The sequence below is a fragment of the Ixodes scapularis genome, unplaced genomic scaffold (genome assembly GCF_016920785.2).
Source record: "Ixodes scapularis isolate PalLabHiFi unplaced genomic scaffold, ASM1692078v2 PGA_scaffold10__122_contigs__length_95168666, whole genome shotgun sequence".
In the NCBI taxonomy this organism is placed as follows: domain Eukaryota; kingdom Metazoa; phylum Arthropoda; class Arachnida; order Ixodida; family Ixodidae; genus Ixodes; species Ixodes scapularis.
Genome location: NW_024609836.1, coordinates 42,523,134 through 42,546,421, shown reverse-complemented (window position 1 = coordinate 42,546,421; position 23,288 = coordinate 42,523,134). Strand labels below are relative to the sequence as shown.

General features: G+C 42.5%; 1 protein-coding gene across 1 annotated transcript; it reads left to right on the top strand.

The window, feature by feature from the left end:
- The first annotated feature begins 1,145 nt into the window (after nucleotides 1–1,145).
- On the top strand, nucleotides 1,146–21,385 carry LOC8042300 (tissue factor pathway inhibitor-like). The gene is made up of 4 exons (XM_040221899.1): nucleotides 1,146–1,218; nucleotides 6,285–6,452; nucleotides 9,735–9,911; nucleotides 21,045–21,385. Exons 1-4 carry the CDS (start codon nucleotides 1,146–1,148, stop codon nucleotides 21,383–21,385), a joined length of 759 nt encoding a protein of 252 aa, XP_040077833.1.
- The last annotated feature ends 1,903 nt before the right edge of the window (nucleotides 21,386–23,288 follow it).

Genomic DNA, 23,288 nt, shown 5'->3' with positions numbered 1-23,288 from the left:
GTACTGATATACTTTAATCGCATTTAAAAAATTCTAGAGGTCTGATAGTACAGGATATGCGAGAAATGATGGGCGCAACGTTCATAACGTTTAAGCGAAACGTTGTGGACATTGGGATGGCATATATACACGTAGGAACTACAAAGTTTTCCTCGTATTTTGAACACTTTAACTATTAAACTTTCAAACTAGATTCGTAAAATTTTATAAATATTGCCCGACGATCACATGACGTCATGTGTTTAGGAGGCGACATCTGTGCTGCTTATTCGAGAATATGCCGATGACGATTGATTGATATTGCGCCGATCGTTCGTCATATGGTGATGTGATGTTGAAATGATGTTTTCTTGATTTAGCGTCGATATGTTGTTGGTGAATCAATGATTTTAAGGTCGTGATGTTGTCTTGCCGCCAAATTTACCAGGGAAATTAGAGTGGTGCATAAGTCACGTGATGTCAATTTTTCCGCTAAATTTAGCGGGGGAACTAGAGTGGTGGATGTCACGTGGCGTTAATTTTCCGCTAGAGGGGAAAATGAATTTGTCTCCAAGTCCCGTGACGTCAGGTCACGTGACATCAATTTTCCCGCCAAAGTTAGTGGTGAAACTAAATTGGTGCATAAGTCGTGTGACGTCAATTTTTCCGCTAAATTTAGCTGCGAAACTGAAGGTGTTTACGCTCCCGCCCTCAAAAAGCCAAGGAAAGGGCAAGTAACAGCTGTCGCTCTAATTCAGAAAAAGATTTTCAGAAATTAACAACTTTACAATTAAATTCTCTAATGCCTTTTCTGCTGAGCTGTCGTCTTATCTGACCTTTAAGGCACGTTACGAAATGATGCAACAGCTGCACACTTCCTCCATGTCGTGCGCATGATGTTCGTCACGAGCTCGGAGTTCGTTGCCTTGGGAATTGTATTATGCATGTACGCGTTTCTTTCGTAAAAAAGAAAAAGATAAACAAAACATTTTTACGTCTCAAAAAAAAAAAAAGAAGGAAAGGTGGAAGCTAAAAGTGCCTCCAACCTACGCCAATGCATTGGAATCCACAGTATAAATACGCCTTCATATGTTACAGAAAGCATCTCCTTCGTTTTACGTTCCAAGGCTTCAAGTAGTTGGAACTACTATTCATCCGCGAGCTAAATGCAGCCTACAATGCAGTTTATCTTCGTGATGAGTTTCGTCGTTCTGGTCGGCCACGCTTTAGTCAAGGAGGGTAAATAAGAAAACGACAATATGTCCTTTATTTCTCCTTCTTTTGTGCATTTATTAGAATCTTATCGTCGACTGATATTCGAGCTTTGTAAGACAATATTCGTTTTTGTATCAGATGCTCAGGATGTTCGCACAACGACACCGGTATATCTAAATATGTTGACTTACTCCTGTTAAATTGTTAAGAAAAGCCCAATATTTTTTTAAGCTTTAAAGAAAATACTAAATACATATTTCTCCTTTCGGTAAAAGAACGTCTTGGGAAAATTATCAGGCTTAGCTGTGTTCGAGTATGTTAAAAAGTACTTTAATTCAAAATCCTCGCAGGGAAGGAGGGGCTCTGAATATGTCAACCAAAGATAGACAAGACGCGATCCTTTTATGTATAAAATAGTTGTACCTTTTTTACTGCTTGCTCTGTTTAACGTGAGGAATAAACGAAAATATTTCAATTTTAAAATCTTCAGCGGTATATAGATTTCATAAGCGTGAGAAATTAACAAAAAAATTTACATGTATTCTTTAATTCCTTGAATATTGAGATAATATATCTTAAATTTCGGAAGAAATGCAATTTATAGTGGAACCAAATAGGTAACGTTTTGCTAGTATTCTAATAGTTATATACAATTCAACCGTGAAATTAAAGTATGTTACAAAGATTTTTCCCCGAAAGCCTTTTTTGTTTTTGTGAGATAGTGGTTTTGTTAATTGAATAACGTTTGGCGTTGTTTTTTGTTGTTTCTTTTTGTGTGTAATAGTGTTGCAGTAAAACTTGTCAAGAGTTTAATAGCGTATCGATTAAACTAAATAGCCTCTCAGAAACAAAATAAAACTAATTAGATTCCGTAGTTTAATTCAGAAATATTTACACAACACGGCATACTAGCTTTCACTAAATTAGGTATAGAGCGATTCACAAAAAGACAGTTGACAATGCCCAGGAATTTTCAGTGTTAGAAGATAATGTAGAAAATTAATTTTCTTAAAGGACTATGAAAACAAGAATTTAGCGCTTATTTCTTTGCCTAAATACAAACTACCAAGTACAGTGCGAGGTGCCGCGGTCCCACGATGCAAAATTGTCTGCCCCTACCCTTCCGCTCTTCGAACGCCACAGTTTACATGTGTCCAGATTTATCAATGGCAGCCGTTCACAGATTTGATGAAGTCTCCTTACGATTGTTTACATAAAATGAAGATATATCAAAATGAATATTCCAGTAAGTTGAGCTCAAGTTTGTGCCCAAGTATAGTTTCCAAGCATGATATCCTTAGCGACGTTAAGGAAGGAACTCCTTGCGGTGAACTCAACACGACCCCACGGAGATTCTTGTCTGCATATAGCACGAAATTCAAGCAGTCAGGTCTGAAAAAAGGGAGACAGGCTATAAGTGGCATTCAGATGAGCTGTGTTTGTTTTGGGAACCAGATAAATTGCCTTATAGACAAAACCAAACAACTTAGACACTCCAGCTTATTCTCCCTGCGTTGCGTGTGGTGAGTTGTGTGTAAATGAGCATACAAAAAAATGTCAAGTCGTTGCTCAAGAGGGAAAGATGACAGCTCCTGATACTCACTTCTGTCAGCGCTACAGTAATTCCCAATTAATTCCTGAAGTATCAAAGAACCTGCTGTGAAAATGGACACAGCTGCACACTCCTTTTGATGTGTAAAATTGTGACATTTTTACCATACGACTGAGGTTAGCGTCCGAGTATTGAGCTTTGCCACTGAGTACTGCACAAGGAAGAGTTTCAATTTTTTATTCAAATTGCAAGCATAAAACATGCTGTGAACGTAAATAATGTTTGCAAAAAGAAAGTAGTAATTATAGACAGATGACAAGGTATATTTGGGATACCTAGTTTATGTTGCTGAAAGCCATGACGGTTATTACTGAACATTATTGAGTCCGTCTAATATTAATGAAGACACACTGAAAGCAAACCTTATGTGCATAGGTGTGCTGTACCAATATCTGTATTTGATTTTGTATTCTCTCAAAGATTAAATTTCAAAGCAAGAACTGACCCCCATGAGATATTTGCAAAGCTGACATCAGCAGACCGATGTTGATGTGTATCATAATAGAAAACCGTTCATTTTGATATATTTTATTCTGTGATATTTGACCAAATATGTGGACGTCAGTCATTCTTAGAACGGGACACAGGTTCGAGTGTAAACAGCTGGAGCAGCAAAGCGGCTGGAACGCTAGCGACAGCACCCGGGGTGCCGTTTGTAGATATATATCTTTGTTTTAAGAAGCGTTAGGATTGAGTCGGGGCACTTTGGGAGGAGAAAAACATGACGAATTGAAGAAAGCAGGCAATATGAGGGATAAAAGATATAATACAGGCTGCGTGATTTCATTATGAAGATATTTCTTACAAAAACTCCGTAAAACATTACCTAATGCGGTTGTGCAGGTTAATTCTACGTCCAGAGTGACATTATTTATATTGATAATCTTCGGGATAAGTAGGATAATAAACTAGTATTTCTGAATTAACTTTTAGGTAATAAAAATAAAAATAACCTTTCAATCAGAAACTTGCTAAGCGTAATCGAAAGCAAGTACATCAGTGAAGTTTAGTTCGACTTGAAACAAGTAGGAAACGCGGGGGCGCACCAAAGTTACCGCTCGTGCAGCAGGCACCAAGCTAGCGGAGGGAGAACGCGAAAGATGATCTAGTGATTCGCGTTTCCCCATCGCTAACTTTGCATCTGCTGTACGAGCGGTAACTATGGCGCAACCCGCGTTTCCTATGTGCTTTAATTCCTCCAAATATTAACTCACTTAGCGCTTTTCCGTAAGGCTGAGCAAGGTAATAATTGAAACTATTTGTTCATTTTCGCTAATTATTAATGATTTCCCTAGCGAAGAATCTGGTATAAGTTTTTACTATCCAGATTATGGAACCGGAAATTTGTTACTGGAAATCCAAAATCCAGATTGCAGACAAGGGAATAATTTCTGAAAACCTATATTCCAATAAAGTCCAGATAGAATCCAGATAGAATCCAGATAATGTCCGGTTCCATAATCCGGATAGCAAAAAGCTATACCGGATTTTTCGGTAGAGTCACAATTTAGTGTTAATTACTCAGCAGACTGTGGCGGTTATCCGCTCTTAAGATGTCCGCCGAACTTGAGAAGCGTTTAGGGAAGACCGCCATTCTGCTAGTAGTTTCTACTCTTTTTGTTAATTATGTTTCCATTAGAAAATATCACCTGGTGTATTAAATTGAGATAGGCACCAATATACACACCGACTTAAGCGTCCTAACTTAAATAATAATAATTATAATATTAAGAATAATGAATAATAATAATAATACAAAGCATACATTGCCGGTAACGTCAGCTCGACAAAGGTGTAGGGGCAGACATGCTTTGCTAATGGGGGCACGTCGATATAAAGCCAAACCCCTCCCGCCTCTCAAACACCTCTTTAAAACAATATGACAGACTAGGGCGCCGGGCGAGTGGGCCCATCTCAAAGGATCGTGAGAACACAAGAAAGTCATCCTCAGTTTACAGGTGGATGAAATAAAATATCTGCTGCTCATTACATTATCTACTCTTCACGCAATCACGTACCCACCCCTCTCATGCCCCAGAATAATTTGGCCAAGGCAGGCAATTTTTGTATACACATAAACGTATGCGTTGGCTCCATTACTCTAACGCCTCTTCACCTCCCAAACACGCCCGACCCACCTTCCCTTAGCCTTTTAAGGCTAAAAAACCTTTCAGTGAGACCAACTGGTGAAACTACCCTTTTGCCGATTCGTGTACATGTATGTAGGTTTGAGCACTTCTACAGAAAATACAACAAAAAAGGGGGAACATTAACTACACCCAGAGAAATTGAACCTTACTGTGAACAGTTAAACATGGGAAATAAATAAGAAATTGCCTTTTTAATAAAGCAAATTCAAAATATAGCAATTTTTTCACAAAACTAAAAAATGCAAGTTAGTAAAAATAAATAAACTGAAATGGGTAAAGGCGATAGAACAAATAAAACCCGACATTAGTATGGTATTTAAGAAACTAAAAGTTTGATGAATCCTAAGATACAAGGCCCCAGATATATCCCCAAAACGTCAAAGATGCGACGCATTGTTTTGTGATTTCGCATGATAAATGCCAAAGTAGTTTAGCTTAAAGTCCGACCTGCAAAATATCTTTCAACTAGGGTGAAAGTTCTCCTACCACCTTTTGCATTTCCCCTTTTCTACTGCTATCTTGACTCCGCGGGGCTACTTTGTTACTTGATCTAGGGGCTGGATAAGCTCCCCGATTATCCAGCCCCAAGAGGCAGCAACAAAAGGAGTCAAGTTTAAAGTAGGAGGGGAGGGGAAATTCCGAGGAGGATTTTCTCCCTGGTTGAAAAATATCTTGCAGGTCGGCGTTTGAAGACCTACCTACAAAGTAGTTTACCCCAGGAAGGGAATATCCAACTCGCCACCCTTCCCCTTTCCTCCTCTCCCACTAGTATCTGGACGAAGGGGGACTCCTATGTTGCTGCATCTAAGGATTGCATACGCCGGGAGCTTATCCCGGTTTATCTAGCCCCAAGATGCAGAAACAAAAGTAGTCGCCCCGCCTCCGAAATAGCCGAGGAAGAGGAGGAAATGGGGAAGGGTGGCGAAAATGATTTTCCTACCTTGCGGAAAAACGTTTAGTAGGTTGGGCTTCAAAGCTGCAATAAGCCATTCGTCAGACATTTACAAGAAAGGTTACTGTGACTGTTTTCGTTTTTAGCAATTTATAACAACCAAGAAAGGTGGGAATAAAAATCAACCAGGCTAAATTTAGCATTTCACCTTGCTTCTCATCCGAAATGTCGTGAAGAAATTTACTTCTTAAATATCATCTAAAACATGCTATGGTGTTTTCCTGAAATGGGGCTGTATTATATAATTTCTTAGGCACATTGGATAAAAACGGATAAAGAAGGGCAATGACTAATTTTATTCTGCGCGATACCAAGATTAAACTAATTTATAGATACGGTAACATGTACTTTCTTAAAAAAATACTCGTACCTTTAGGTCAAAAGAGATGTACTGAAGTTATGGACGAAGGACCATGCAGAGCATTGATAACACGATATTTTTATAATATGACAACCGAGAAATGCGAAACGTTTGATTATGGTGGATGTTATGGAAACAAAAATAATTTCTTCGATGAGAGCTCCTGCACTTCGACATGTGAAGGTAATAGCACGCAATCAATAGATGAAACAATGAGATATTAGTAGTTCTTATTGACATCAGAGACATTACATGGTTGAGATTTGACATAATTGATTTCAACTTAAAAACTGCATTTTTATTTCACAAGACAACATAAGCAGTGATCATTTATTAAAATTATAATGCAGAAGTGTTAATAAACAATGGTTGCACCAAAAATAGAAGAACTGACTTTGTTTATTAAAAAAATTACCAAGATTTGTGTAAATACAGTGAAAGCCTGCCTTAAGTGATTTGAAAGCCTCATTTTAAAGTTAAATTTCCACAGCAGAAATCCTTGCAGCTGCCGCGATCATCGCCTCCTTCGTAGGATTAAAGCAAGCGTGGCACGGACGAAGTGGCGCGATCGACTGCTCGCGCAAAGATGCACTTCACTAGGAAACAGAAACCCATACTTTGTTTAAGCTCAAGTCTGGACCACGCCGACGTTACGTGGTAAAGTGACCGATCATGCAGCGTAAAAAACGCAAATTGCTAGGTTTTTTTTTTGGTTCGTGATTGGATGATTGATCACACAACACGCGCAGAAGCAGGGGGAACGCCATGATTGTGCACTTCTTATGCTGTCTGACTTGTCCCATCACATTATAGCGTCTGCCACATCTGGACTTAAGGTCAAACAAAGTATGTAAATACGTCGAAATTTAGAACTTTTTTTCTGAAATGCCGTAGAATATTTTATGTCTCCTTTACCTTTCCAATATTAGTTTATTTAGAGGTTTGTGATTATGCTCAGCAAGTCTCTAACTGAAACAGTATGTGTATATTCATGAATTAAAGATAGTAAGATTTAGATAATTATAGAAATAATTTGTATGGGTTTCTTTTTTAATACCTTGAGTTCGGCATGACTGGCAGTTTGTTCCTGCAAAAGAGTTTCTTCTTTTTTTTCTGAACTATACTATTTTAGGATTTTGTAAACGCCTTGGCTGAAACATGAGGTGCTTAGAGGGTAGCTAGTTCCAATCCTCAACTGTACGTAAAAAAATGTATTTTTTTTTTAAGCTTCCGTTCTACAGTTGAATTCTTTATTGCTCTAAGCATCACCTCTCCTTTGTGAGAATACATGGAGGATACAAATATGTACTTATGTTTATTCTTGTTTCGTTTGAGCATATCTTATGAATTAGCTGCCGCCCAAGATGAACGGGAGCGCCTAAATTTTGTTTCCTTAGTACAATATTGTTTGTCCATTCTTACTTGTAACATGATTACGGATTTTCACTTAAAACATATATATACGCGGTAAGCTCACTCAGTCCCATTTGAAACGAAAACATGTAGGAAGTTATGGTGTTAACCCTAACTAATCCCACATCACACTAACACCAAACAAGATCAAAATAAACCGATCGTTGAAGCGACCAATATTCTGCGACGCCCAGTAATGCGATTGTTCTGCGAAATAAGTCTTGGGTGGCTAGTTAATGCTGAGGTCTGAAAAAGGCCAGTTACAGCTCTATTTTCAATGGAAACTGAAAATAGAGCTGTAAATTGAAAATAGAGCTGTAACATTCCAATATTACGTAAATAAATAGTTAGACTGTGTATCATTGATGCACACATCTGTACAATATATATATATATATATGTATATAAATGACAAAATTATCGCGGGGACCTAATTTTCTCAAATTTCGCGGATCGCCTTCAATTCACGAAAAATACGTCCCGCGAACAATTCGCGCAATAGGTGAACGTTACAGAAGCTACGCTCGATTCGCGAAAATTAGAACCCGCGAATCATTTTAAATTTTCAGCTTAGCCCGATTCAAGAAAATTGGAGCCCGCGAAGATTAAGTCGGTTACAGTATATATATATATATATATATATATATATATATATATATATATATATATATATGCGGCATCTACTATTTAGAAACCTTTGATTTTTTCTGCGGTGTTTGTTTGGTGTTATGTAAATTACCTATGCAGGGAGTTTCGACGAAGACTTTAAATATGGTGGTAGGGTGGTTGACAGGAAACACTTCTCTGGGAGCAAACTAAAAGTAACAGTGGACGTCAAGAACTAAAAAAAAACATACTAATTCACTAAACAATTCACGAAAATAAACTCATTTACTTATAAATTAGTGAATATAAACATGTGGTTCCAACGGAAAACTTGCTAAGCGTCATCGAAAACCACAAAATCGACTAATTTTTAAAAATATATGGTAGGGGAAGCATTTTACGGCTTTCTGAAAAATGGTAAGTTCGGCTACGTTTCTATACGTTCCGGATGTCTTACTGGTGGCACCTTTGCGCCAGCGGTTCTGCTGCGCAGTGGCCGAGTGCGCCAGCACACATGCGCCATACTTCCTCCCAACCCACGAGGGAGGCAAGGCGGTGACTTCGCGCCTCGGCCACCAGGTAGCAGGACCGTTGGTGCAAATATGCGCTCCGAGAAGAAACTAAAACCTACAAATGCGTCCATATTTAGCGTTCTTTTTTTAACGTCGTAAAATGCTGTTTTTGCCGTTTAGATTTCAAATACCAGTTGATTTAGTGGTTTTTAACTATGCTTAGCAAGTTTCTCATTTGAACCCTATGTTTATTTTCACACATTACAAAGTTAATCAGTAAGCCTTCGTTAAATATTTAGCTAATTAGTATGTTCTTTGCCATTCTTGAGGTCCGCCGTGACTGGCAATTTGTTCGAAATAAAAGTTTATTTTTTCTCTTAACCACACTAATTTTAGGGCTTTTCGAAAACCTTCGCTGAACCAGCCGCTATTTGTATAAGAGAACAAAAAATTCTTTGAAACTGTAAAGTTACAGTACACGCTTCACTGAAATGAGCGATACTTATTTAAGGCAGCTCAACTTCGCCCCGAAGAATCAAAGTCCTTACGGCAAAATGTTTGCTGCCAGTGCAAGCGTTTCAAATTTTGTGCGATGTGCGTACCTGTGATCTAACACGTTTTCAGGCTCGTACTGCGAGATCAGTGGATTTGTGCCTGAGGGGTAATTTACTTCGCCTTTGTGTTTCGACTGTCTGAACTTGGCTCTTTCTATGCATTTGATATTATACTCAGGCCACACTGCAGGCACTATAGTTATTGAAATTCTTTTTAATGATTTTCGTTGTTCTAAAGCGCCAACTAGGGCATAACTGTATGGGTAGCTCAAGGTCATTACAATGCAAATATTCATTGTCAGGTGCCACTGCGGCCCCCCGCTATCAGCTGCATAACTTTATATCAGTATTTGTTGTACTTTTAATAAACTGATTTGCAGGCGTTTCAAAGATGGATATGTGTGAGTTTGCATCTAAAAAAGATGAGTGTAGAGAAACGTCCGACCGATTCTTCTTTGACAAGGAAACCAAGAAATGTAAAAAGCTCAAAGCAAACAAATGCCCAAAGAGGCAAAATTATTTTTGGAACAAGGAAACCTGCGAGAGTCTTTGCAAAAGTAAGTCTGCTCTTTTAAAAGCTCTGTTCAAGAAAACCCGCTCACCGTTTGTTTTCATAACAGCTAAAGTAAAATACTAGCATGCAATGTTAAAAGTGCTATAGAAATCTAGACTGCTTTATTCGTATAAACTTGTTTCTAGCGTTAAAAAAGCAGCACACCCAAAGACAATGTACATAAAATTCTCCAACCCTGTTCAAATTAGCCAAAAATAATTTAGAAAAAGAATTACTTCATTGAGTTTATTTTTAGCAGTCTTGGTCATTTTGATGTGTAAACGGTCAACGGCAAGCTGCGCATGGCGGGTGGATTGCTTCGATATGTGCTGACTCATTGCGTTTACTGCTCCTCATTAGGCAATATAGCGTCGCCAGTTTTCTGAGTCGTCTATATGGTTGTAACAACTATCGTGAGACATTGCAACATAAGTATGGCGTTTAACGTGTAGACGGCCTGTGCGCTCAAAATGCTTCATCACTTCAAAAATATAATGAATATGGTTAGACTTATCATTACAAAGCATTGCATTACAAAGAACTCAAGAGCATTAAGTCAAGCATATGATGCTTACAGCGCCTTGTGTGCCATTCAACTTTCGGGCACGAATTCAAATCAGTATTTTGTGCGTTGAGACAGAATAGACCCATGCTATTTTACGATTGTGATGCCATTTGCATAATAGCGCCCACTTAAAATATCCTTTCGAAATGGCCAACGTATTTTGATCCAGTAGTTATGGTCAAACAATTTTAGTAATTTATTCAAAACATCAAATTCATTTAGAATATCTTTGTGTCTACACAAATTAACTCTGAATTTAAAATTTTAATACGGACCATTTCAGTTAAAAAAAGAAAGCAACTGGGCTCAAGCGTTCTCAGAACATCATAATTACGCTGAAGCTTTAAAATTATGAAATAGTTTAAGGAGATAGCAGCAAATTTTGAACAATTGAAATGCTCACTAAACAAAGAGATGATCCATACGTGTTAATGACGCTCTGCAGAAAATATGATTCTAAGATTTCAGTGGGAGATATTTCGCGCTTTCGGCTTTGTTGATTTGTCCGGCAAGCTATATATTACTTATTTTCACAAATGTTTAACACCACCGCATTTCGTACTAATATGCGGCGGACAAAAATTATATGTCGTAAAATGTTCAACATATAGGCTTTTTGTGCTTTTAAAGTTTGTTTTACATATTTTACCTCACTTCCACTGTATCAATAGACATGCTATTTAGCCAATTTTCTGCCGTGAATCGTTGAAATAATCGACCACACTTGTACAATTAACTCAATATATTATCCATCACATCCGAGTGAATGTAGCACACGATAAAAAACGAGTTTTAAAAGCTCCACATCTATATCTTCGCTTTTTATAGGTTGGAGAAAACTTGAGATGTGTTTATTTCAGATGTAAGCTCAGTGTTAAAACATACAAATAATTGAACCGCCCCAAATATTTGCTATGTACAACTAGCTGTCAAAACAATGAAATATCAAAATTATTGTATTGTGCTGCACACTGTTAATAGAAGGAATAGTAAACAAAAAACCGCTATGATACGAAATATATGTTTTTTACAGAGATTCAAAATATTTTTATAGTTTTGAAAAGTAAATGTATAAGTAAACTTTTAATTTTTCAATATTTGTTTCAGTCCTCTTCCATTTTATTGCTACTTCCTTTGGGAGCGGAAGTTTTTATGCAAAACGGAATTTATTGACGTCAGTATCAGAGCGTCAATATTTAGGGCACCCTGTTGCAGCTCCTATATTAACGGGGAAAACTTGTCCTTTGAGAGGTACAGAGATTTGAGGTGTAGGTGTTTTTGTTTTATTTGCTCGTATCACGTTTTAACCGTCTTTTTCGTACTAGAAGACACTTTACAACTGGGCAGAGGGCGGTACAAATTTCCAGCTGGTAGGATATTTATTCTAGTCCGCTTCCTTTTAAAACCGTCTTTCTAAGATGACACAACATGATTTCTTTAGAAAAGGTGATTTTTTTTGCACTTTCCAGTTAGGCCATATTATCTCTTAAGTACATGTAACGAAATTCAACTGTGCGTTGTTATGAAGTGCAAGAATGTTTCAAAAGGTTCACTACACCGGAATGGCGTAAAGCCCCGATACAAAATCCAAGAAACACTGCATGATGAATTAATCTTTTTTAATCGTTCCCTTCGAGCTGAGGATTGTTTTGAACTTATTAGCCGTTAGCAAGATGCTTGTAGCTTCTTCCCACTTACGCTCGATAATCATTTGTTAAGTATAGTTGACTCAAGATGTGCGTAGTGCTTGAATAATCGCCTATGTACTTTATGTGATCATATTATAAATCCAATCTAATATGTATTTAAGGGAGTTGCATTTAGTTTGATTACAATTTCATAATATTGCTCTATTTGTTTTCTTTCAGAGAACTAAGATATATAGAAACGGATTAAGATTCCCTAATCTGGAAATCCGTCAAGATCTAGGCTTCATCCAAAATGCCTGATTATCAATAATAAACTTTAAGAAAATATCGCTTATAAGTGATTTCAGAGCACTTTATTTCTGTGTCGTTTATGATTCTTTTGGGAAGATAACACACTCAAAGATCTCGGCGCGTGTTCTTTCCCGTACATAACTCTGACAACCGATTATTGCAATCTTGTGTGAAAGCTAGGCAAATAGTAAAGTGGAAATGCACTTTTTATGTGAGCATATTAATTATTGATTGGCATGAAGAGCGCGCTGGTAGGGGTAAAATATAAATAAGGGAAGAACATAAAATACCAGTAGGGACAATACGAGGACATCTTGTCCGTCCTCGTCTTTTATGTTCTTCCCTTATTTATATATTCAATATTGCTTTCCTGCTATATAGGTATTTCCCAGTGTTGAAAAATAACAGTGTTTTGCCAAATACTCAGTATGAGGAATATTTACGATAAGGTACAAAATACAAATTGGAAAATGTATTTAGAGCAGTGTTCAAGTTACTTTTGCTAGAAGTACTTTGAAATCGTAATTGAATTATTTTTGAAGATACGTGGCAACTATGTTGTTAGCTGATATAAAGAATAAATAGAAAAGGGGGTGCTTTACTTGTGGTGGCATCACTATGCTGTGATCGTTATCACATTCTGTCACATTATGCTGCGATTTTTATCGCATTAAGGAATCGCCTTAACTGCGGCAATCGGAGTTTACTTAGTATTTCGGGATCTGCAACGAACGGATCTTGAAAGATATTAGAAACGGAAGGGGCTCACCTATTGTAGACATGGCATCTGCCGTGCTTTAATTTGGCGGCAGACTCAACTCATGACGAGCTCCGAATGATTCCCAATATGTTTTAGTGAAACTCAGTGGACTTGAAAATACATATTTCGACATTGCATATCCGCATATCCCTAACTGCCGAACCAGAAGTTGATCAGACAGCCAGTTTTGCTGATGAGTGCGCGGGTGAAGGACAAAGTGCACGCTCATAACAAATATCAATTCGGGAACAGCAGCCTCTGTCGCGGATCAAAAACCAAGAGAGAGTACTTTCTCTTCCCAGTCAAAGGCGAGGAGGAGCACCTGTACATTCAATTTGTCATCAAAATTAGAAAGGTCAAGAAAGGAACACATTAAGCACAGAAGATTGTCAACAAAAAAGCTTCTAAAATCCGCTCCCTTGCCCCCCCCCCCCCCCCTCTTTCGCACCAGCTAAAACCATTATTGATATATTGAGGTCAAAATTCCGAAATCAGAATCTACCAGTTAAAAAATAACTGGCTCCACCTAACAGAAAACTGGGCGCCACGATTTTTAGGATGAAACAACGAACGCATACTGAGGAAGGTGAAGGAAACTCTATTGAACGAGCTTGCAAGAAAACTTTTTAAGAAAAGGAAGCTTAATGTAGATTACCACAGTTATATAATGTTAACAGGATCTAGCTCCTTTGACTGAGGGTGATCCTGCGCTCCATTGAAAACGTGCTCGAGCCCAACAATTATCCATTGTAACTGTACCAAGCATTGGCCTCCGCTGACGGAACGACCATAGCTTCCGATAAAAGGTGGGGTCTGAGTGACGAATCCGGAGGTCGTCACCAGCAGATTGTTAGCTCCAAGCGTGACGTGTTAATACATTTGAAAGAAAACTTAAAAGGAAAAAAAAGGACACACACAGGCGGGTATATTTGGTGTTAACCCTTTGGTCTTTGTTGACTTTTGGAAACTACACTCTAAGAAAAAAAGGAGCGCGATTTATTCCCCAAGGGGAGCAAGTGCGTTGCCACAACAAGTAGTCCCCTCGGGGACTAACGGGAAGGGGAGTAACAGTTGCACCTGTCTATTAGTCTGTTGCAGTTCCTCCGAAGAGATCAAATGTTGCGCCATTGCAATTGACCCCTGGAGACTAACTGTTAAGCCCTTGCACTTGGTCCCCAGGGAACAACTGTTCCCTGGGGACCAAGTGTTACTACACCGTTTCAATTGAACCTTGAGGACCAACTGATATGCCCTTGCACTTAGACCCTTGGGACTAACTGTTACACCGTTTCAAATGAACCCCGAGGACCAACTGTTAGGCCCTTGTACTTGAACCCCTGGGTCTAAATGTTGCGCCCTTAGATTTAGACGCCTGGGACTAAAGGTTTATCCTTTACATTTGGGTCCCGAGCCACAAATCTCTGAAACGAAATTGTGCAATTCAGGTTAAACGTAGCTTTATTGCCTCGCAGATACACATCGCATTCAAGGAAGGCTAAATTTGAAGTTCCTGGGCGTTAGAATCCACGATAAGGCCAAATTCTGAAGAGTGCACTTGCGTCGACGTTGGCTTGGACACTGGGACGCCTGTCCAAACCAGTCGTGGTCCAAGCACCGTTTATTAGGGCACCGGCAGCTTCTTGCCTGTTTGCGAGGAATTTTGAATTTTAGTAACAGGGCAGCGTGAAATACCCGATCGCTCGACAAAAGTATGAGATATAACACACGCATAATAATATAACAAATAGGCTGCATAAGTGCTACAATGGTTCAATACCAACATGCAATCTGTTCACAGCAGACCAGCGCAATATTCGATTTTTAGTAGACCGTTCGCTGCGAACTACAAACCCACCGTGTGCGTGCTCAAAACTATGCTTCAAAGTGACGGCACGAGCTCCCGCCATCAAAGCAAAAGTCTAGAGTAAAATTGAATAAATGTCGTCATTAAGGCCGGTTCTCACATGCAGCGAAGCGCTGATGTTGCGCTGCTCACGTGTCGTGAGCTACTTTTCGTCTGCCATGAGCAACAGTTTTGACGGCGCGATTCAAAGCTGGTGACCGCTTTCGTCTGCACGCGCTTAGTCCAAGGTCAGCGCTACGCATGTAGCGCTGTGCTGCATGTGTGGACAAGCCTTTATGGTCAATTGATCCTGCCAGGGTCCGCAAAACACAAAAAATAAGCCATCGGTAGAACTGGCGTTTCGCTCGATACGATTGAATATGAGGTCTCTGTGGCTGCATAACAAAATCAACTACTATGGTTCCAAAAAGAATAGAGCATGGCGCGCGCTTTGTAAGCTAGAGAAAGCGCTGAAAATGAAACACTTTCTGAAGCCGCAGTTAATGAATACACCATAAACAGAAGTACTTCGACATACCTTAATCGAGGTCCTTTGACTTGTGACTTCAGAACAGATCAAGTGCAGTGGTGCAGCACCGTGAATCCAAACCGGATCCCGCAATGATCGGAGACGACACAAGGAGAAAAAACGGCGACTCGTTTCCGGCGAAGGCTGTATTTCAACTTTCAACTTATAGCGAATTTCAATGGGCGTTATGGAGCGCGCCGGGATCAGTTGACCAGATCCGGAATCGAGCACACGATCCGAACGGGGTCGCGCCGCCTACGGATCCCCCGTGGAACATGACCACTGCTCCGGGGTCGGCCGATGCCTCCCGTCATTCAACTTCCCGGGAATCCCCTTTCCGCGGCCGCCGTGGTCGTTTTGAAGACGTTAGCGTAATTGCGGCGCTAACACGTGCTCGACGCACGAGCGGCAGGAATGGCTCAAGAGCTTCTCAAAGATTGCCGGAATGCCCGTAGCGCAGCCAAATCTTCTCTTGTCCTTCCTGGAACACGAACCGGCTGTCGAGCCAAGGGGTAAACAAGCGGCCATTACGAGTTCTTCTGAGGCGGGATGGGCAAGATCAGGCGAGATGCCACGCGTGAAAGGAAGTCACCTGTGTGCACCGAGGGCTGGCCCGGCTGGCTTCCGCTTGAATTCGCCGAAATCGTTGGAGCGACTTTTCTCGAATCCAGATCGAGATCTAGAGCGGGAGCTAATCCAAAACGACCAATGGAACACGGCCGTCTCGATCCCGATCGCCCAGTGAAATTGGCTCGCTCCAGAAAAGTCGATCCCGGCGCGCTCCAAAACGAACAGTGGAATTGACCATTACTCAAACAGGTTCTTTTGAAACAAAGACACCTTCCCATTTTTTCGCTGGACCCTATCCCATCTGCCTAACCCCCCGCGTGAGCGAGGATTAAAAGAAAGAATGCGGGGTAGGGGATTGGTGGGAGGGGGAAAAGCGCGCACGAAAATCTCTTCCCATCCCACTACACATCACCACCGACCCAAGGACGGGAAAAGGTCGCCGTTTTCAACACGCCGGTCGAATAACGTACAAGCGGACACTTTTTTTTTTATGTTTCCTTTCTCTCTGTTTCTCTCTTTTAAGTATTTTTAATTCTCTCGGGTGCCTTTTTTTTTTAGTTCGCATTTGTTTTGTATTAGCAGGGTGTTGCCATGGATAACGTTCCGGGCGCGATTCGTTCTTCGTTGTTCATCCGGAATGTTATCTGAAACAGCGACGACGATGACATGAAGGCGTCTGGATACTGCCCCTGAAAGTGCTTTTTGAGTGGAACGTGCCATGCATCAAGTGTGTCGTTGCGGATCTTGAGTTCGACATTGGACTACCCAGGAAGGTTGGTCACTGGGAGACGCAGAGACGAGGCTCGACTTGTTCTCAAAAACTCAGTTTTAGTGATTGAAGTGACCATTTATTTTGACTGCGAGACTCCGGTGTTGAAAGCGCGGCTTCTACTAACTGTTAAGTTTCATTTAAGAGAAAAGAGAAGTGTTAGTATTTGGACGTGTTCCGTTTGGATAAATGCTAATCTTTTGCGCGAAGGCAAATTACGTGAATGGGACTTGTGAAATGTCAACACGTCATTTTTGACGAGATAGTTGGGTGAAGTCCAGTCAACACGTTCGTTGACTCGTATTTACAAAACGCGCGAAGATCTACCATGTAATATCTTAACGTTGGTGGCACATTAAACAAATTCGCCAGTTTCGTCCGAGTTTTGTAAACATTTTCAGCCGTGCTGGGCTGAGTCCCGTCGATCCCCAAGACAAGCGTAACATCATCTGTCCTCCTGGCGAACATTCCGTTTGCCTTCGGTCTCTAAACGATACAGATGCACCGGGTCTGAGGAGACTAATGAATGCTTTTGCCCGCGCACACCTATCGGTTAGTCCCAGTCGAGCGCAGTGAGTCCCCAGCTTTTGCGCATGGTACCTAGCTCGAACCAGATGGTCCTTTCGGGGAGAAACTGGGAATTCAGAGGACCAAATGCTGCCGTTAGTCCCTTGAGACAACTTTTTTCTTAAAGTGTACTTTTTCCTTCAGCCTTATTTCCTTGTCTGTGTTTGGTCGCCTGACTCCGAGTTTGCACTTGGTCGAGCTTTGTCATGAGGTCTGACGATTCCTCCAAAGTCTGTCAATTGTCTCCCCAAAAAAAATTTTTTTTTTCAAAATTTGAATGTGTGTTTGAGATAGTCAGCAAATACTCTAGAAGAGATGTATTTGCAAAATACCAAAACACTATCAGAACTATTTAGAATGCGGTATTAACGCGATAGTATTTAGGAGGTCGTGTCACAGAAATTCTGGGGGTTGGACGAAAAAATCTTGATTGGTTGATAGGGTCATTATGTCAGAGCCAACGTGTGACGTCACGCTACATGACCTCGCGCGGGAATTTCAAACAACCCACAAAGCTCGCGTGTGACCTGACGTGAAACGTGACGTCACACACAGACGTGACGTCACGTGTGACGTCACGCCTGTGTGTGGCGTTCGAACCCGCGACCCTTCGCTTGTGAGCCAGGCACGTTAGTGACTAGACCACACAGACACGCTTGCACGACTTGGGAACGAGCGGGGCTTATATGTTTAGCTATCACGTTCCACTCTTAAAAGCGAAGCTTAAGCATCCTCCTGCATTTCAGTAGTAGGGTATTTAAGATAGGGACAAGTCTGAATAGCAAGACTGGATACCCCAATGCCGATTACTTCAAGCAACGCAGCTGACATCAAAATTGATACACTCCATTTTTGTCTCAGACGTAGCTCTCAGTCTGCTTGCACCAGAGCCTTGTCGTTATATGCATACCTTTTAAACAGGTAGCCTGTTACAATTGGCTTTCACCTCCATGTGAAGTGGATATTCACATTCGTGGACATATTCCTCGTAGAACAACTTCCTAAGCTTCCGCGTTGTTAGCTGCCCAGTTCAGAGTATGGGTGGTGTGCGAGACAGCACGTAAAAGAAACACCTTATTTGGACGAAGTGTGGCAATCCTAAACCGCCAAGTGGGGCCTTATAAGTTTTTTCTTCAACACTTTGGTATGTAACAAGATACTTTTACTTCACTTTTCTCTGGCTTTCCTCTGCTTTTCTACATAATAGCCAAAGTGATTCATTCAAGGATGCTCGCGCCACTTATCAATTGAGCGTCCACCAGTGCCGCCTAATTTTGGTACTTGTTGCAAATCTAAACCCAAATGTGTTTTCAAGTGAATACCGACCGACCAAAAGTAAAGCCTAATTCGGGCATTCCCTTTAAAACTGAGGCACGAAAAAGCCTGGTGACAACGAAGGAACTAGGCAATATAAAGCCTTACTCTGCGATTGTTCGGAAATTAAAGGCCAAAATACCCAGTCTCGGACCAAAGAATACCAACTTCAATTATACACCAACTCTTGTCTACAAACGAACCGGAGCGCGCCTAGCAGCACGCCTCCGTTGCCGCGCACCCGCAATGGGATGTGGGCAAGCGCATCGCCCCGTGACAACATACCATTGAAATGTGATGTCGGCGTCAGTGTGAAACCCTGTGTTATTTTTCGCGTTGGAATTGCTGATTTACGTCTCCTAGCAACGACTTACTATTTTTCTGACCTGAGCGAAATTAATGAGGCTTGTTACATCCCAAAAATTCGAGTAATTCAAATGACATGCGGCGATTTATTAAGCCGCGGATTGAACGCTAAAGCCTGATTTGTACGATTAGATTCGTGCTCGCTATTTTCAGTCGCGAAGTCGCTCGGGCTGCAAATGCGTGGACGGTAGCTGCGATGCTCGACGTCAATGCTAAAAATCGCGAGGAGAATCGTACCAAGTTAATCGGGTTAACAATCGGAGATACTAACTTGTAACTATCATAAACATATCCTCGTGTAACGAGCCATTCTTATTTCAAACAATTTTCAAACTTAAAAGCCTTTTGGGGCCCGCGGTCACTTTTTATGGAATTTACCGGGTCAACGTTTGCTTTACGAGTCGCTGTCGTTTGGACGAGCAGACGACAGTTTGAATGAGTTTGAAAGAGCAGATGGCCACTGAACATGAAGGACGCTCTGACCGTGGTTCGCGGGTAATCCGGACAACTTGACGGTTTTTCCGCGTACATGCCGGAACAAAACAAATAACCCTGACGAAAAGAAGTATTTGTGAATTCAATCCAAAACACTTCTTGCACAAGCAATCGTGGTCTGACGGGGCCTGGTTTTCCCTTTTCACGGCACCTCTTCACATTCTCGGACGAACCGAGCAGCTAGAAAACCCATAAAAGAGGTTGCATCTCCACGTGGTGACTGATGTTGGTCGGGGCGAAGCTCTGGTGGTGCTGATGATACTGATTTTATAGTTCATAAATAGTGCTGATGGTGCTGATTTTTTTTATTGCTTATTGCTGAGTTCCGGGTTGCGTTTCGACTTTATTATTACTGCTTTATGGTCGGTGAAATGCAGAGCCAGTGGTTCTTTTCGAAGATCAGCTTGGATCCGCTAGAAGCCGTGGGAACGCATCTCCACCGCTTAAGTCAACGGTCCATGCCAGAAAGACAATGTGTGGTATGGATCGTGGTTATATACGCAGTTGAGCATTTGACCGCAACGCCCTCTCGTCTATAAACGTTGAGCCAATGCATGTAAAGTTTAACGCGATTATATACGCATTTGACCGCAGTGCCTTCTCCTGTCTAGACGTTGAGCGGCTATATGCAACGTTGGGGTGTAGCGTAGTGGTTAAGACGTCTGCCCCATAAGCAAGCGGTCCTGAGTTCGGACCCCGTGCAATCGTACGTTTTTTTTTTTTTTTTTTTAAGTGGGCTGGTTCCGGGGGCAGTGCAATCGATGTGAGCACGGACGCCGGGCGGATGAACAAGGCTAGACCCTAAGAAGCTTCGCCCCTAAAAACTAATCGTCACACCTTTCTAAATTATTTCGGTGCAGACCCAGTCGCGGCGTATTCACGAGAAGGCCGGTTTCAGTCTGGTTTATTTCAAAACAACACAGGAATGCCCGTCCCGCGTGGCAACTTTCGCTCACGCACCCACATCGGTTGTGCGCCCGAAGCGTCACCACCGCGGCGTGACTTAGCAGAAGTGAGTGTGTGTATACGTTGGCTCTCTTAGGCTCTCGTGGAGTCCAATTGCCGGATAAAAAAAATGTTGATCCAAGGAGAAGACTCGGGTCACGACGCTAGTCAGAAGGAACCTACCAGTCATCGAGCACGACACCGGGATCCGGACGGTGGAACACGAAGAGGGACGAGCGCAGCGTCTTTGTGCTCAACGTCTACAGCAGTTTCGCGAAGCGTCACAGGTTTGCCACACTCTTCCGGGCGACCCTGGAGATCGCAAAGCAAAAGGCCCCCGTGGTGGTCGGCGACTTCAACGCGCCTCACCCGGACTGGAGGTACCTGACCGAGAGCATGAAAGGCAGGAACCTCTGGCATGAAGTCCATGATGGAGGACTGACACTGGTTACTGACCCGGATTAACAACACCAGGAGGGGAGATGCAAGGCACAAGGGTCACCACGCCGGACCTAGCATTATTTCGGAACGTGAAAGGAGCAGAGTGGATCCACACCTGGAAGGAAGATCAGGGCAGTGACTCTTTCGTGGTGGCGGTGACGGTCATATCCGTCCCGGGGAAATCGAACGGCAGAAGGATTAGGATTACAGAGTGGGACGCCTTCAGAAGATTTCTAGAGGAGTTTGAGGAAGAGGACATTGAGAACATCGAGGAGTGGACGGAAGAGCTGAGGGCCTGCGCCGAGCACGCGACCAAGACCGTGCCTGAGGAGGCAAACGTGCTGACTGCTGACAGTAAGCTCCTGCACATGTGAGAGTCCAAGTCCAGCATGCAGAAGAGGTTGACGATCCAGAGACACTACCGCAACCTTCGACTTAAGATCGCAAAGTTAAGTAAGGAGAATGAAGCCCATGCCAGCAAGATCACGCGACAGCACTGGCAAGACTCCTGCGACGGCTTCGACCACCAGCTTGGCACTCCGAAGACCTGGAACATCCTTCGGCATCTGCTCGATCCAGACGGCACCAAGACGGACCAGAAGAACAAGATGAGCTAGATCCTGCGTCGCTATGAGGAGACCCAGGACGACATCATGGAGGAGATCCGCAACAGGTGCATAAGGGACAGCTTACCCCGAACTCCCACGGAGTACGACGGCGAGAGGAACGCGGCGTTGGGCGTGCCCATCACCGAAGCGGAAGTGAGGGAGGTCCTGCTCAGACTCAAGACCAGGTCGGCCCCGGGTCCCGACAGGGTGACGAACAAGATGCTACGTAACCTGGTTGACGGAGCCGTTACCGGTATAACGCAATACCTGAACGCCTGCTGGGAGCGGCCCTAGTGAAAAATACACCAGGCAATCCTGATGTGGCATCAGAAAATCCTGGTGTGACACCAGAATATCTGGTGTGCCCACCAACGATGCTGATGTATCGAGAACACCAGCCTGGTGTGCCCACCAGAAATGCTGGTGTAACCGCACATTAGCCTGATGGGTACACCAAGAGAGTCTGGTGTCACACCACAAGGACTCATGCCCCGACCAGGCAGCCTGGTGTGCACATCACGCAGTTTGATGTGACACCAGAGTTGTGTTTTGTTGACTTTTCCCCCCGTCCGCGCGCGTGTTTTCTATTAGTGTGTGTGCCGCTCCGTCCCCCGACGGGGTGCCTTGTTTCCTTCCGTCTTGGTGGTCGCCGGAGACGCGGCGGGCTCCTTTGTGCTCAAGAAGTGTCCCCCTCGTCCCGAGCACTTTCCCGGGCGGCCTTGAGCAGCTTGGGGCGCTTGCCGGCTCGTTTCTTCGAGGGTTTCTCTTTCCCTTTCCGCCGGTATGCTTGTTTAATAGCGAGTTCGTTTCACGGCACTCGTGTCCACGCGTGCCCACTCGCGGCGTAAAGCGAGTTCGTTTCGGCAGGCACTCCACCAGTGGTTGCACTCTCCGAGTTCGTTTCAGCGGCGGCACCCCACGCGTGCATGCACTCGCTGCACCGAGAAAATCGGGCGTGCGCCAAAATGCAATCCCGTCATGCCTCGCTCCGGCGAGGCCGGCGAGGAGCGGGAGCAGACGACGGTGGGTTCGTCTGCTACGATGTGTCGCGGAACCGAAAAGAAAAAAAAAAATAACGTAGATTTTTGATAGAAATCGCGTCCCGCGGGCAACATAATGAAACGCGAGCTTGAATGGTGAGCGTCTGCTATTTCATGAAAGAAGCAATTAACAATCCGTGCTTTATTTGCAGGTTTTAAGTCGCTGTATTGTCATACAGACGCTGAACAATACAGTGTGTCAAGAAATGCTCAGAACAAACGCATCAGCGGCCCCCGAGATGTTTATCCCCATCCGTATGCGGGTGAAAAATTCAACATTTGTCGACAAAACTCCGCCAGCAGAAACCTCTGACTGCCCAATAAGCATATGAGAAAGCTAAACATAGTGACTTCACTCGAGGCTTGGGCAACATCATCATGTTTAACATTTACCTACATCAGCTAACTTTCCCCGTCGTTATTTGTTCGAGAATGCTCTCGTTTTCGACGTCCTAACCAAGAGTAATATCGGATCCACCTGTAATGACGATCAAAATCGAAAGTCCCTCGAAAAGTTTTTCTGGATATTCCAACAGACTAGTTTTAAGCCATACCCTTTCAGTGGTTCACGCATAATACCATGCTCGAACGGATCAAACTTCTGCTCGGACAGCATCATCAGTTTTCTT

Coding starts and splice junctions, on each gene's coding strand:
- LOC8042300 (XM_040221899.1), top strand. CDS start 1,146: ATGCAGCCTACAATGCAGTTTATCTTCGTGATGAGTTTCGTCGTTCTG. Junction 6,453..9,734: donor CTGCACTTCGACATGTGAAG/GTAATAGCACGC, acceptor ACTGATTTGCAG/GCGTTTCAAAGATGGATATG. Junction 9,912..21,044: donor CTGCGAGAGTCTTTGCAAAA/GTAAGTCTGCTC, acceptor TAACAACACCAG/GAGGGGAGATGCAAGGCACA.